The following is a 15,814-nucleotide window of genomic DNA, read 5'->3' as shown; positions in this document are numbered from 1 at the left end:
ATTGTGGTGTAAATTTAGAAAATAGATGGGGGAAAAAATTGTTAAACCTTGCATGGAGGAAGTAACCATAAGTGTGATTCAAATCCAAAGGCATTGCTAAATGGAACTTCAGTTGTGCTCATTAGAGGTCACATGATGCTAAAAAGAATTCTGCTCCTGAAATCAGGATGTGTTTGGTCACGAGGGTTGAAGTTTATCACAATTGCTCTGTAAAACAGAAGGAGAGTTTTTAAATATCGGGAAGGGGAAAGAGGGATTGGTAGAGAGAAGAAAGAGAGAGCAGCAGTGTGGAACACTGTATGGGTGGAAGGGGCTATATCTGAGAGCCCCAAGAGGCCGAATAGCCTAAAGGAGATTGGGAGAGAAAAAAAGTTTTCAAGTGCTTGCCAAGGGCATGCTCTTACTATTCTTTGCCTCATTAAGCTTCTAAATGATGATGAGTTCCATGCAGGAAGCTGATAATGACCCTTCTCAGTCTTAACCTAGAATCCTCTATAAGAGCCTTCTTATACGTCTTGCAATTAAAATACCATAAAAGGTACAAAAAGTTTATGCTAAAACTTTCAAGCCTTTTCAAAGTGAGAAAATCCTTAATGTACAGACCTTGGCTCAAGCCATCTTTTCACCTGCTCCCTAACCACTCTAAACTATTTACAGCTATAGGGTGGGGTAAATTACTCCAGCACAGTAAAGCCAGAAATTCCCCTTTCTGCCTCCAGAAGTTTTAGAATTGGAAGCATGGGGGTGTTTAGGCCCTGAGATCAGTGGGAGGGAGAAACCTTCCTCTTGGATCTCGTGGTGAGGAATAACTGTTACTGCTCCTAAGGGCCAGCCTTCTTTCCCTCAAGAAGTATGGAGAATGTGCCATTTTCCCCACCTTCCCCTAATGAAAATGGAAGTTCCCCTTTCCCTTTTCTCTATCCTTTTTGAAGCCGTATACAGGACAGACTAGGTAGCTCTGAAAGGATCCAGGGATAAAAATACTTTCCTGAAAACAGTAGTTTCCTTTTATTTTTTAAAAAGTTACATATTCCACAGTTTCTGGCAGTTGAACTTTATTGAGTGGAACATGTATGGATGGGTTTTTCTCCTGTAGATAGGGGCAAGGTCTAGGAAATGGGTGGGTCTTATTGCAAAATCTATTATGCATAGTGAGGTACTGTGTCTGGAAAGCACAATTTGAGCTTGACTATAAGGCCGTGTTGATTGTGAGGGCATTTAGAAGAAAAGGAAAGACCCTGTCCCTGGGGAATTTCTTTAAGATGCTTGGCTTGATGCTATCATTGTAAGAGCAATAGACCACCTGGCAATCACTTGCAGCAAGCAATTGGTCATCAGGTAGCAGCTACCAAGGATTTGGGGAAAAAAAGAAGACAGTAAGAAAAATGTAACGGGAAAGGAAGTGGGTAAGAAAAAAAAATGAAGAGGGAAAATAATGACTCCATCATCCCTACTCATGACCCCATCCTGGTCATCTTACACCTGCCATTCCTGTACTTAGCCCTTACCTCCTGGCAGCTACTAGTAAGGGCTGTGGAGACAACAGTGAGACTGTTTCAGTATAAGAGTACAAGGGATGGTCTCTGATCACAAAGATAGTATCTGCAGGGATATCATAAGACACACTATCATCTTCCTTGGGAGAGGTGATTTTTGTCCCTAGCCATGCTACATCTTACACTAAGATTACAGTGATTTAGGGGTATATTAGTCATCTATCGTAATGGATACCTCAAAATTTAGTGGCTTAAAAAATGTCTATTTATTATCTCACAGTTTTTGTGGGTCAGGAATCCAGGTGAGGCCTAGCTGGGTTTTCTGCATCAGGGTCTTTCACAAGACTGCAAGCAGGTTGTCAGCTGGGGCTGAGGTCTCTTCTTAAGTCTCAAGTGGGAAAGATACACTTCTATGCTCACTTACGTAGCTGTTGATGCCATCAGTTCTTCAATGCTTGTTGAACTGAAGCCATCAGTTCCTTGCTGGATGTTGGCTGGAATTGTCTAGAGATGTCCCTCAGTTCCTCATCATGTGCGCCTTCCTAGTGTGGCAGCTTTCTTCATCAAAGCCAGGAAAGGAGAGAGTCTGTAAGCAAGATAGAAGTTACTATCTTTTGTAAACTCAAAATGGAAATATATCCTGTCGTCTTTTCCTTAGTCTCCTGGTTGGAAGCAAATCACTAAGTCCCACCTACATTTAAGGGGAGGGTGATACACAAGTGTGTAAATACCAAGAGGCAGTGTCATTGGAGGTTTCTTACAAGCCATCCTAACACAAGGGTCTCTTCTTGGGACACCCCACTCAGTTCATCAAAGGCAAAGTGGCCAAAGGTGACAAATGGATCCTCCTCATCATCCATATCCATTGTTAAGGTCAAACCTGTTTAATGGCTCAGTGGAGTGATGACTAGTAAGACAAATATCAGAGTGGCTGGGTGCGATGGGTCACATCTTCAATCCTAGCCCTTGGGAGGCCAAGGCAGGTGGATTGCCTGAGCTCATGGGTTCAAGACCAGCCTGAGCCAGAGTGAGACCCAATCTCTAAAAATAGCTGTGTATTGTACCAGGCACCTGTAGTCCCAGCTACTCAGGAGGTTGAGGCAAGAGACTTGAGCCCTAGACTTTGAGGTTGCTGTGAGCTATGATGCCATAGCACTCTACCGAAGGTGACAAAGTGAGATTCTGTCATAAATAAATAATTAAATAAATATCAGCTTCGTACCTGTAGCTCAAGTGGCTAGGGTACCAGCCACATACACAGGAGCTGGCAGGTTCGAATCCAGCCTGGGCTTGTCAAACAACAATGACTACAACCAAGAAATAGCCAGGTGCTGTGGCAAGCACCTGTAGTCCCAGCTACCTGGGAGGCTGAGGCAAGAGGATTGCTTAAGTCCAAGAGTTTGAGGTTGCTGTGAGCTGGCGACAGCTTGAGACCCTGTTTCAAAAAAATACATATATATCAGAAGTTGGAGATTGAAGTATCCAAAGAAAAGGAGAGAGCTGGTGTGAAGGTAAAGATAGTGTGGGTTCACCATGCATGGTAAAGTGAAAGGATCTCTGAGAATCCCCTGACATAATATTGCCAATGTTCATTCCAAACTTAGAGAGGAGGAGAAGCTAGTTGCAGTATCTTGCCTCCACTATAGTCTCCACTCTGACATAGCTCCCAGACCTTAGGACAAAAGAAGCAACCTTTCACTCCTAGGAGGACAGCCAGGCTTATAGAGGAAGCATATTCAATAGGCTACAAGATTTAATTTCTAGTTTTATAAACATGTTTATTAATATATTTAAAGCATATTTACAGGCTACAAGATTTAATTTCTAGTTTTATTAATATATTTAATTAATATAATTAAAGGCATACACAGCCTTTCAAATTTGATTCTCATAGCTTGAACATCATAGATTTAGACACCCAGTTGGTAGAAAAAGCAAGACTAGGGAACTCAGAGCATTTAACTCTCCCTCTGCCATGTTTTCCATATAGCCATTGCCTGAAGACTTCTAACGAAGGGAAATGTGATGCCTTAAAGAGGCGGAGTTGGCCTGAGGTCACAGAACACGACATACCTGGTGCCCAGATACTTGCTTCCTTCCACTCAGAGAAACACTGGATAAGGCAGTGAGACAGAATTTGCACTCACAGCGCATCCAGGTGTGACCCACCCAAAATAGGGTGGCACCAACAGTAATCCCACTTAATTATTATACAAGGTTACCAAGGCATCACTCTAAGAGAGGAGGTTGTGCTGACAATTACAAGGGAGGTCAATTTTCTTCTATGGAGATTCTTGCTCTTTATGTAATTTTCATTTGTGGTAGGATAATCTCCCAAGCTATTGATTGCTGCTTCTGCTTCCTGCCAATGGGGACTCCAAAAGGAATAAAAGTTAACTTGCCAGTTTAGTCTTCAAGGAAGTTCTGAGCTCTTGGGATCAGGGGTTATTAATGGCTTTTATGTTCCCTGACCCAAAATGGAAGCTTTGAGGCACTTGTTGTACAGTCCTATACAGACCCTCATGTGGGAGGGGGATTTAGCAGGTGCTCCTGGGAGGGAGGAGCTAGAGGCTGATGCAGGGAGAGTTGCTAACGGTAGCAGTCATTGGAGTCAAGGACTTGAGAATAAGGATGTAAGGAGGATGGGTCTGTGTGGAAGTCCTCAGGAGACAACAGGATTTCTTAAGGAACAAAATGATGTTTGCTGAGATGACTATCAAGACCCGTTATCTTGGGATCTGCAGCAAAACACAGCATTGCACAACCTTGGCATATCTGTTTGGCAGTTATTACCAAATTCAACAGGAAAAAGGTCAGTAATGACCAATATTAGTCCTACCTACCCTTTAAAATAGGTGCTTTGAGCCCACTACTTGCAAGAGGAAACCAAGAAGGGAGAGTCCTTTTCTATTGCAAGGTGGGATTTGGATGTAACTGGAAGCAAATACAACAGATTTTCAACAATAATAATAATCTCTTGGGTTTTCTTATTATTAATATTAAGTCATAGCTGTGTACATTAATGCGATTTGTTGACTCAGGTGCCTGAAAAGGTCAGGGAGCAAGACTGTCCTCAGGCAGTAGGGTTCACAATGCGGCTTAAGTGATGCCATCAGTTTTATTTTTCTATTCATTTCTTGGCTCTTACTCTGGGCTCCGTTCACTCTAAGACAGTGTGTCTGGCAAGCTCATAGCTACAGTCTCTAAGCTTGAGGAGAAGGAGGTGGGAGTGGGCCCTGGGAAGGGAGCTTGAGGTGGGAGAAATCAGCTGGAGGCTCCAACATCCAGGGACAGAGCAGCCACCAGCTTGGCCTCCCACTGCTTATCCCTTCTCATTTTAGATCCCTGTACCTTCATTTCAGTTCAGTTACTGTCACACTCCAGAACTTATCACCAGAAATACCCTGCCATCTGAAAAATACAGTCTGACATTTAACCCTTTATCTTTCTCATTTACACCCTCAGAACGCCAATTCTTCCTCCTATTCAGGAAGGACAAGCCACTTTAAACTTTCTCCCTGTCTATTCAATAACTTTTTGCCTTTATTTCCCCCCCCCCAAAGAAAATTCCACTAATCACAAACCTGTATAGCTCCACTCGGAACAGCCTACCTTAGTCTCCTTTCATCTTTCTTGCCTGCAAAAATCCAACTTTCTACCTTTTCTAGACCTGCCTTTTAAAAAGAGGCTGATTCCCTTTGGGAAAATGACACAATTAAGGGCTTTCATGCCGCTTAATTCATCATCTGTGACTTATAGCCAGTTCCAACACCTCCTAAAAACAATCCACTCATTCCTCCAGCGATGACTTGGCGCTAGGCAGTCTCCTCAGCACTGGGACACACTGAAAAGGAAAGAAAGCCCAGTCTATGCAGGGTACAGGACCGTCATCTTAGTTATGTCTCTCCCTGATCTACTCAAGTTATGTCTCTCCCCTATTTCACTCCCCTCAACTTCTCCATCCTCCTCATCCACAAAGGAATGAGAAGTCAACCTATAAAAACTTCTCATCATGAAACTTGTATCAGGTGGCACCTGTGGCTCAAAGGAGTAGGGCCTGGCCCCATATACTGGAGGTGGTGGGTTCAAACCCGGCCCCCCAAAAAACTGAAAAAAAAAAAACTTCTCCAATTTTAATATCAGGTGTACCCAGATCAAGTAGAATGATTTTGAAGTATTTCTTCTTTTTCTATTGTCTACAAGATTTGGCATGATCTGTTTTTCAAAATTATCTTTTACTTTTATTTATGAATATTAGTTGTCTATTTTTTGACACTGAAAAAAAAATAAGAAGTTAACTGATGACTCCATACTGAATCTCAGAATCAAAACATACCATAATAGACATATTCTTATTTGACAACGTGAATGTTGCTTTCTTTGCATTATTATTATTATTGCTTAATATTTCGATGTAGCAATTGTCTGATTCCTTTTCTGAATGTATTTATGTTCCTTCGTTCTTTAGAAGGTTTTTGTTTTTAGTCCTCATTTTAAACATTGTTATTGTTATTAAAATGAAGCCTTTTTAATTTTGTGAAGGCACAAAAAATGGAAACCTAATAAATACATGTATATGTAAAAAAAAAATTAAAAACCTGCTAAGTGGGGAACGCCTTGCTCCTGTCCCTCCCTCGCTGTTCGCTCCCCCTGCGCCGACTCCCCGCAGATGCCCCTTCTTCTCCCTCATGCGCCCTCCCGCCCTCGGTCGCGGACTCACAGCGCCTCCCCAGCGTGGCAGTATCGGCTTCACACTCTGCCTGGCACTCTCGGGCCCTGTGTCCCCGTCGCTGCTCGGCGCCCGGCACTTGGTAACCTGCACCTGGACGGGCGGAGCCGAGTCTGCAGGAGAAAAAAGGCCGGGCGATCCGGGCGGCACCGGCGGCGCGGCGGCTTTTGGGCTTTATAACGGCGGTGGTGGCAGCTGCAAGTCTCACTCATTTCCGGCGTCCGGCTCTGTCCCCTTGGCTTCCGGAAGACGAGTGGAGACAGACTTCATAGACGTGGTGCTGGCGAAAGCCGCGAGGGACCTCCCGCTCCCCGCTTTTGTGTGTCACTTCCGGCGGTAGGCGGCGCCTGCGCCTCGCAGCCCCTCAGCCTCCCGCCTCCCGCCGGGCGCGGCCCCGCCCCGCTGCCGCCTCGGACCGCGCGGGGTGCGCCCCCCACAGGCGCTGTGCGCGGGCGGTGACCAGAGTCATCAGAGCCACAGCGCCGACCACTGTAGGCAGACCCATTTGTCACGCCCTCGGAGATCAGGTCAGCAGAACAGGGACCCTCCAGCAGGGACGACCTAGGTCTAGAATAGCACAGGAACTCTGTGGTACCCTCTTCAGGGGCGCGGGGATCCACGCATTTGTTGAGGACCCTAGGACTTGTCCGAATGTTTGTCTTAAGAAGTGGAAGGGAATCCTTTTCAGGGTTGTGTCCCTTTTTAGAAAGAAGTTTACTGAAGCCCCCAATTTAAGATGGTTCAACTTAAGTCAGCTAAAGAGTCTTTAGACCAATTTATAATCTGTACGCCCTGGCTTTGAGATGTCCCTTCTTTTGGGACCAAACCAATGTATGCCTTCCATGTATTGATTTATAACTTTACCTGCAATTCCTGTCTCCCTAAAATGTATAAAACCAAACTGTAACTCCACCAGAGTTGCTCAAGGCTTCTTGGGTGTGGCTTCAGGCTTCTTGAGTATGGCTCTAGGTCATCGTACTCAAATTTTGCTCAGAATAAATCTCTTTAAATTATTTTATGGATTATGGCTTCTTTTCCATCGACAATGTTATTATACACTTTCATAAATAACCTTTTTGTGATAACATTCTATTAACTTGGTAGAGCATCCTACTGTATGTTGACTTTTGAATAGGTCATGATTTTTAAAAAGTTAATATTTTGCTTATCTCATTTGCTCATAATTGTCCTTGCTTATAAGCTGTCCTATTACAAGCAGCCTAAAGCCTTTTCTCAGTTCATTTCTGGACAGTCTTTCACCTACTTCTTTTCTTTTTCTTCGGTTTCCTTTGATCAGTTACCAACTCATGTAGTTAGCTTTTCAGCACCAAATTAATTCTCTTAAGTTTCAAGCCAGTGAAACCACCTGTTTCCTGAACATCCTGCATGTAAAATCTTCCAAACTTACCGTTTTGAACATTGTCTTTCTCAGCTAGCTACCTGCTCTTCCTCTGATAGTCCCATTAGCAATTAGTAGCATTGTCACAACCAAGCTAGAGACAGGAGAGCTGGTCTGCACTCCTCTCTTCATTTTCTCCACAGCTACTTGGCTACCATGTGCATGAGATGGAAAAATATGCTGGGTGAAGAAATCCTGGAGTTCTCACAGTTCAGTACACTCGCTCCAAGGAGATGTAAGATCCTTCGGGTTATGAGCTGTGTTTTTGAGATTCATTTTTTTTCTTTTTAATTTGGGGTCTTTTTTATTTTTATACACATGACAAGATTTTACACCAAGAATAGTCAGTTAAATAGTACAAATTTACATTCAAGAAGAATGTTAAAAAAATTCAACTAAAAAACCCACTTCTTCCTGTGACCCACAATCCCAACATTTTACAGTGCAGGGGAGGAAGGGACTGGGGGTAGCATCCAGAACAAGTCTCTCCCAAAAGAAATGACTTAAATTTCACATTCCCTCTTCACACAGGATCCAAATGGTTAAAGTATAATTTACAACTCATCTTTTTCAGCTGTAGATTCCTTTGCTGTTTCTTGTTCTTCTTCCTCAGTCCCTGCGTCCATGTCTTCTTCCTCGTCTTGCTCTGTGTCTTCTGTTGTTTCTTCAGGTTCTTCTTCGGGCTCTTCTTCCACCTTTGCGTCAGGGTCAATGTTTAAGCTGAGGCGAAGCATTCTTTCTATTCTATCTCCATGTGCTTTAGTGTCCGGTAAAAGGTACCCTGACCGAAGTGTCGCTGTTTCAAACAAAACCACAACAAGATCCAAAACTGTTTTGTCATCTTCATCTTCCTTTATTGCATTAGTAGTGCACATTTCCATTCTAAGTCAGTATTAAGACATTTCCCTTATTAACTATACCATTCAAAAACAAAAACAAATATTTCATTGCACATCAAATTTTCTATTTACCATTTGCATTTATACATAGACCCTTGGTTTCTTATTCAGTTCAATAAATGCTACCAGCATTTAGTTTGGTGCCCAGAGTATCACAGATTTAGGTAGTTATTTTAATTAGACTTTTGTATTCTTTTGATATATTTCTATTGTTTCTTAGTTTCTAACACAAAAATATATTTCAGCTTATCGGATACTTTGTCCCTGTATCTGTTCAGGCATTTTTCTGAGTAGTCCTCATTCCTTTAATGGAGAATGGTATTTAGAAGTCAAGGTCAAGGTGCAACTTGTACTCATTATTATTAAGGTATAATGGCTTGTAAGGCCTTTCAGTGAACAGAGTTAAGGAACATGTGTGTACACACACACACGCATACATATTTATAGGTTTTGTATCTATATATGTTGAAAATCATGAGTTCCCACCCTTATCTCGAATTGCATGCTATACTACAAGGTTCATTTTTAGTATTTCAGGTGAGTAATTTATTTCTCCAACTATCAGAAATATGTATGTTTACATATTTAATTAATCCTCCTGTCTATAGGTATCTCTTACTGCCACCACTGTCCTTTTCAGGTGTGGATGTCCTCCTCTGCTCACTCCGGCTTAGACATCAATGTGCCTGGCAGCTGTGTTATGTAGACACGCTCCTCAACCCACCAGGTATCCAACACCTTACATCAAACAAGCCTTCTATGCCAAGCCCCTCTTCACCCTACTTGGGCTCTGACACTCTGTTCTGAGACACTACAACACTCCCCAAGTGCCCCCTTTTGTGAGGCTGCCAATTTTGCTTGGCTCACCTTATAGCTATCAGATTGAATTATTCAGAAAGGGAAGAAAAAAATACTATATTCCTTCCCTACCCCCATTGTTTTATTGAGGTATCATTGACATGAAAGTATGCATGTATTTAAGTGTACAATTTGATGAATTTTCATATGTATATATCATCACAATCAAGATAACAAACACATCTATATCCTCCTCATTCATTTTGAGTTTTTTAAAAATTAAACTTTTTGGTTCTAGGTGAGTATAGATTCACATGCAGTTATAAGGTACAATAGAGACGTCTTATGTACACTTTACCCAGTTTCCTCCAGTGGTAACATCTTACAAAACTGCAGGGTAGTATCACAACCTTTGACATTGACATTGAGATAGTCAAGATACTGAACATTTCTTTCACTGCTAGGATCTCTCGTGTCATCATTTTAGAGACATACCCACTTTCCTTCTGCTCCTACTCCCTCAAATCTAGTTTCCATTTTTATAATTTTGCCTTTTCAGACATGTAAAATCAACTTTGGGGGATTGGTTTTTCTTACTCTGTTCAAATCTCTGGAGATTCATCTAGGCTGCTGTGTTTATCAGCAGATCATTCATTTTATTCCATGGAACTGGTGTACTACAGTTTACTTTACCACACAGTGAATGACAATTGGGTTGTTTCCAGTTTGGGGCTATTACAAATAAAGCTTCTATAAACATTTATGTAGAGATTCTGTGTGAAAAAAGTCTTCATTTCTCTATAATAAATAGCGAAGGGTATAATCACTGAGTCCCATGAAGGTGTTACGTTTAGTTTTTTATGAAGCTGTCAAACAATGTAACCCATTTCTCCTCATCTTTGCCAGGATTTGGTATTGTCACTATTTTCAAAGAAAAATTTTATCCATTCTGACAAACATGTAGTGATAGCTCAGTGTGTTTTTAATTTGCATTTCCTGAATGGTGAGCATTTTTTCAAAACTTTCTACCCAGCACCTAAAACTCTCCACATGGCTGTTCACCAGGGATTCTATCATGAATCCCCAGGCTTGATTTTTGTAGGAAGCAGAGGACAAGCATGTTAGGTCTGTTTCTCATTTATATGATAGCCCTTGAGCAGACTATTTCTCATTGTTTTCTCAGTGTCTTCTGATGCAATTAATAAAGATTGCTGAGTAAATGTTTTGTAAAGTGTTTTGCAAATACTTTCATTAAACAGGACATTGGAGTATCAACAATTCTTATGTTTTATAAATACAGAGGCAAAAAGCAGTGTAGATTCTTTCTGATTGTATGGCACAAGCCTAATTATCCAAGGTCATAGTCAGCTCAGGCTGTGATCACTCAGAGTAGAATATACAGATTTCTTTACTTATTTTTTTATTAAATCATAACTTTGTGCATCGATGCATTTATGGGGTTCAGGGTACTGCTTCGATATACAATGTGAAATGTTTACATTGAACTAAGTAACACATCCATCACAATTATACTCATTTCTTAATAATTTTGAAATGTACCATTGCATCATGCACATTAGCAAACACCCTCCCTCCACCTAACCCCTCCTCCCCTCCCCTCTCAGAGTGGAACATATAAAGCCTACTCTGCCCTCCAACCTCTGCATGCCACTCACTTCCTCAGGAAAGGCTTATGATTTTTTTAAATTAAATCATAACTGTGTACAATAATGCATTTATGGGGTACAACTTATGATTTTTTAAATCCTTCTTCAGGCTTTTCAGTAATGACTCTATTGCCAATTAGATCTCACCCAAAGGCAGCAGAAGTGTGGAGTCTGGGGTCACATACCCAAGTGAAAAGCACTCGTCCTCCTGGGGTTTGTTGGCAGGACTGACACATCACCTTGCATCTGGCTGTGAGACGGTGTCTCATGGAGGTCCTCAAGACTCTCCTTAACCAGGGATATTTTGTTCATTTCCAGGACAGGCACAGCAACATTCCCTGCAGGTGGCCAGTAAAGATGGCAGCACATCTATTGTGGTGGCCCTCTGTGACACAAACTGCAATTTGGACATCTCAAGGTATGCACATGGAACAAGATCCCTGCAGATTCCACCTGTGTTCATCTGTTCACCTGCTTCTGGGTTTGGGCCAAGAAGCATCTCTTGTTTGCATCTCTTCATTGTTCAAAGTGAATGTTACACAGGTGGACGTGTTCTTTTCTACAGGGCTCTGCCATTTGAAGGCATATTTTAATGTGTTTACTTTTAAATAATTTCCAAGAGTAACCGAAAATTATCACATTAACAATTACTTCCTGCCTAGCCTGGCTCAGCTCTGATGGGCATCCAGAATGTGTATATACAGTCCTGTGGAAAAATCAGAGAACATGGTACAAACTGGAGCATCTTCAAAAATACCCAATGATATTGAATTTGATTAAGATTCCTAGACCACATTTTTTCCTAAGCTTTCCCATTAAGAGTTTTTTATTCAAAAATTCCTAATACCGTTTTTTGTGCTAAATAAATTTCGTAAGATGAAGGGGATAATTTGGCAAATGATAAAGAAATAAAAATAACTAATTGTGTGCTCCTAGGTTCATAAAATAACCTGTATGTTGACTCTTAGAAATTAGCTACTGTCTTCCTTTTTCCCTGCATCCATCTAGATTTTAATTCCCAAAGAATATAGAACAGTTGGATATTCATGTGGTTTGAGTCCTATAGCTGTATGAAAGTTCAAGCACTATTCTATTATGATTGTATTAAAAACAAAGTACAAGTGGAATTAATATTTGAATTACAGGGAAATGTTTGTTTATCAAGGGTGTGTACAATGCCAGCGGGATTTAGTATGATTTGTTTCAGGTAAGAGAATTAATGTCTGAAACAGCTGGAAAATTATACTTCTCTAAAAAGTAATTATTCTTGCATATTCTATGATTCATTCTATGGAAATCAAAATTGGTCATCTTCACATTCTCGGAACATGAAATGCCAGTACCCTAGGCCTGAGCCATTAGCTGCCGGTTGCTTTCTTCATTTATCCCATTCTAATCTTGTCAAGTCAGCCGAATATAACATAAAGTAGAATAAAGACCTTGGCTTTCCTTCTCAGATTCTCGAAGCGCATCAAAAGCAACTTCAAGGAACATCTGTACCCTGACATCACTACCTTTAGACTTGGCCGCCCCATGAACAGGAACTCCCATGTGCCCAGCATCTGGGACCGGCTCTCTCCATGAGACAGGGCAGGGGGAGTCAAGCATCTCATGTGCTTTGACCCAACCTATACAGGAAACAGGTGTTCTTTCCAGCTGCAACCCAGGTCTAAATGCAAAAAAGTGCACTTGTGACCTTTGATCTGTAAAATTCCAGCAAGAAAATCTCAGACTTTCAGGGCTTATTTAATGAAAAGTCTCTACATTTTTGCTACTGCAAATGGCCATTGTAGTCTCTACATGCTGATATAAACTTGTGTTTTTGCTATATATAGCATGGCAATGGTACATAGAGGACCTTCAATAGATGATTTTGTCACTGAGTTCTGCTCAGCTGAAGCAGAAATCATTTGCCCAGTTTCAACCTCTTGGAATCAACGGAAAAGCTCAGAACTGTAATTCAGAGCCTGTCTGGAGCCGAAGTGTGCTGCTTGGGGCGCCTGTAGCTCAGTGGTTAGGGCACCAGCCATATGCTCTAGAGCTGGTAGGTTCAAATTCAGCCACGGCCTGCTAAAGAAACAAACAAAAAAAGCCGGGCATTGTTGTGGCCTTCCTCCTGTGGTCCCAGCTACTTAGGAAGCTGAGGCACAAGAATGGCTTAAGCCCAAGAATTTGAGGTTACTGTGAGCTGTGACGCAAGAGCACTCTACTAAGGGTGACCAAGACTCTGTCTCACAAAACAAATAGTCCTGTGCCCACAGATAGCCTCCCTTGGTTGTTTTTGATGCTCTGATGATCAGCAAGCCCTGATTTGAGGGATCTCAGGCCTTCCTCAGAAGGATTGGCATCAAACTTGTTTTTCTATTTCTTTTCTTTATACATAATACCACATATTGTATTATGATACCACAGTCATGAATAGATGGACACTTGGGTTGATTCCACATCTTTGCAGTTGTGAATCGTGTTACAATAAACATTCAAGTGCACGTGTCTTTTTGATAAAATGATACAATTTTCCTTTGTATAAATATCCAGGAATGGGATTGCTGGGCTACTTTTAGTTATTTAGGTATCTCTATGTGTGTGTGCTGGGAGCTGTCACTAACATGTAGTCAAATAGGGTAGGTATTTATGTTGGGGGAAGTAGGGATAGGGACAAAATAAAGCTATCAAGAGCCATTGGGTCCAGGTGGCAAAGGACCTGGAATATCATACTAAAGGGTCTGCATTTTGGTCTGTCCAAACTGGGGGCCTTCAAAACTGTGGGTTTCCTCCACCCCAACATGCCCACCTCGGTTGGCTTTCTTCCCTTGTATAAAACTTCATATTCTATAACCAAAATGATATCTTCTTTGTTTTGTTTTTGTTTTTGTTTTTTGATTCAGAGTCTCACTATGTCGCCCTCAGTAGAGTGCTATGGTGTCACAGCTCATAATAACCTCAAACTCTTGGGCTTTAATGATCCTCTTTGCTCAGCCTCCCAAGTAGCTGGGATAACAGGCACCCACCACTATGTCTGGCTATTTTTTGGTTGTAGTTATCATTGTTGTTTAGCCGGCCCAAGCTGAGTTCAAATCCACCAGCCGGTGAATGTGGCTGGCACCCTTCTCACTGAGCTAAAATGATATCTTCTTTACATCACATCTCCCAGGCATTTTATCCTTTGAAAATTTCTTTTTCCCTTTTCATGTTAATGTTAGGGTATTTGAATGCTTAACTCTTTCTAGATCATGTGGAAGATAATAGTAAACATGAATGTGTGTGCACGTTACTGCAGTATTTATACTAGAACAGAACTGCACCTCCTAGGTGTCCACCCGAGTAAGGTAAAGATTCATAGATAAGAGCTTGAATAGAAATATACCAATTTCATTTTTAATTTGTACAACTCTTACATGCATACATTGCATAGTGGTGAAGTTAGGACTTTTAGGGTATCCATGCCCCAAATAATGTACCTGTATCCATTAACCAATTTCTCAACAGCCTCCCCACTCCCACCCCATCACTCTTCGGAGTCTCCATTATCTATCATTCTTTCAGTATCTATGATTCCACTCCCTAGATCCATGTGTACACATTTTTAGCACCCACTGAGGAGTACAAACATATGATATTTTTCTTTCTGTGCCTGGATTATTCTACTGAAGATAATGACCCCCAGTCCATCCAGGTTGCTGCAAAGACAAAATGTTAAGTAGATATGGCTCTGAGCAGGGAACTAGGGATCAAGAAGGGGAGAGCGGAAATAGGGAAGGAAGACTTTGTTTTCTATCATATATGCTTCTATATTGTTTGGATTTTACCATGTGTTAACTTCGTAGTGGAAACCATTAGTTACACATAGACAGCATAAATCAGAGTTTCCCAAACTTCCTCAGCTCACAGCATCCTTAAGGTCTCAGGAATTCTTTTCTAGGGCAAAAGAAGTACCTGCCAGTCCTGTTAACAAGTTGAGTGGTTCAGTACAAACTCCTTAGTGAGTATGTCCTAACAACTTCATAGCCATTAAGAAAAATAACACACAAAACTTGAAAGAAAACTCCCATTTTTTATTTCATTTATACATAATCACAATTGCTGACTCTTGGATGTGTGCACCTGTTGGGCAGCACACAGCCTTCCAAACCTTGGGCTCTGATTAGACACATCATCCTCATTTTCCACAGTGATTTTCTCATACTTGTGTCTTTAGGACAGCAAATTCCAACCCCTGCTGTGCAATGACAGGGTATCATTGAAGGGAAGGTGATACAGTCTAATGATGGGACTCGGAAATACCTTGAGCTGGTAGTTCACTTGGTGTCCTCACTAGGTGGTTCCATCAAAATCCTCAAATGTTCCTTATCACTCCTGTGAATTCACTGCAGTCCCCTCAAGTGCCTTGGCACAAAGTTTGGGAACCACAGGCATAAAAAGAACTTGTTGGCCGTGCCTCGTAATTTCACTCATTGAGAGTCTCCAATATCTGTCCTTCCATATTCTCTTCCTTGGCTGTGTCAAGAGATGTTGGCGTAGATGTGGAGAAAGGGGAACACTTCTACACTGCTGGTGGGAATGCAAATTAATACATTCCTTTTAGAAAGATGTTTGGAGAACACTTAGAGATCTAAAATAGGTCTGTCATTCAATCCTATAATTCCTCTACTAGTTATATACCCAGAAGACCAAAAATCACATTATAACAAAGATATTTGTACCAAAATGTTTATTGCAGGGACACATCCAGTGTGGATGAGAATCATTTCATCTTCCAAGAAGGGAAGGCCAGTCACTCGAGAGTGAGGCCAGGGCTGCTGCCTCTAAATCACAGGATTTTCTGA

General features: G+C 41.5%; 1 protein-coding gene and 1 long non-coding RNA gene across 2 annotated transcripts; both read right to left on the bottom strand.

Annotated features, from left to right (window-relative positions):
- Positions 1-1,903: 1,903 nt before the first annotated feature.
- Positions 1,904-6,526, bottom strand: LOC128579246 (uncharacterized). The gene is made up of 3 exons (XR_008378104.1): positions 6,217-6,526; positions 2,719-2,931; positions 1,904-2,082 (listed from the first exon to the last, which is right to left on the bottom strand). It is a non-coding gene; the product is annotated as an uncharacterized LOC128579246 (long non-coding RNA).
- Positions 6,527-7,914: 1,388 nt separating this feature from the next.
- On the bottom strand, positions 7,915-8,505 carry LOC128579240 (endoplasmin-like). The gene has a single exon (XM_053581426.1). The coding sequence runs from the start codon at positions 8,503-8,505 to the stop codon at positions 8,179-8,181; it is 327 nt and encodes a 108-aa protein (XP_053437401.1). The 3' UTR covers positions 7,915-8,178.
- Positions 8,506-15,814: the final 7,309 nt, after the last annotated feature.

Source organism: Nycticebus coucang, unplaced genomic scaffold (assembly GCF_027406575.1).
Source record: "Nycticebus coucang isolate mNycCou1 unplaced genomic scaffold, mNycCou1.pri scaffold_71, whole genome shotgun sequence".
NCBI classification, from domain to species: Eukaryota; Metazoa; Chordata; class Mammalia; order Primates; family Lorisidae; genus Nycticebus; species Nycticebus coucang.
The sequence above is the reverse complement of the archived record's forward strand: the minus strand, read 5'-3'. Positions and strand labels throughout refer to the sequence as shown.

Excerpts from the sequence above, each read along its gene's own strand:
- LOC128579240 (XM_053581426.1), bottom strand. The coding sequence starts at position 8,505 with ATGGAAATGTGCACTACTAATGCAATAAAGGAAGATGAAGATGACAAA.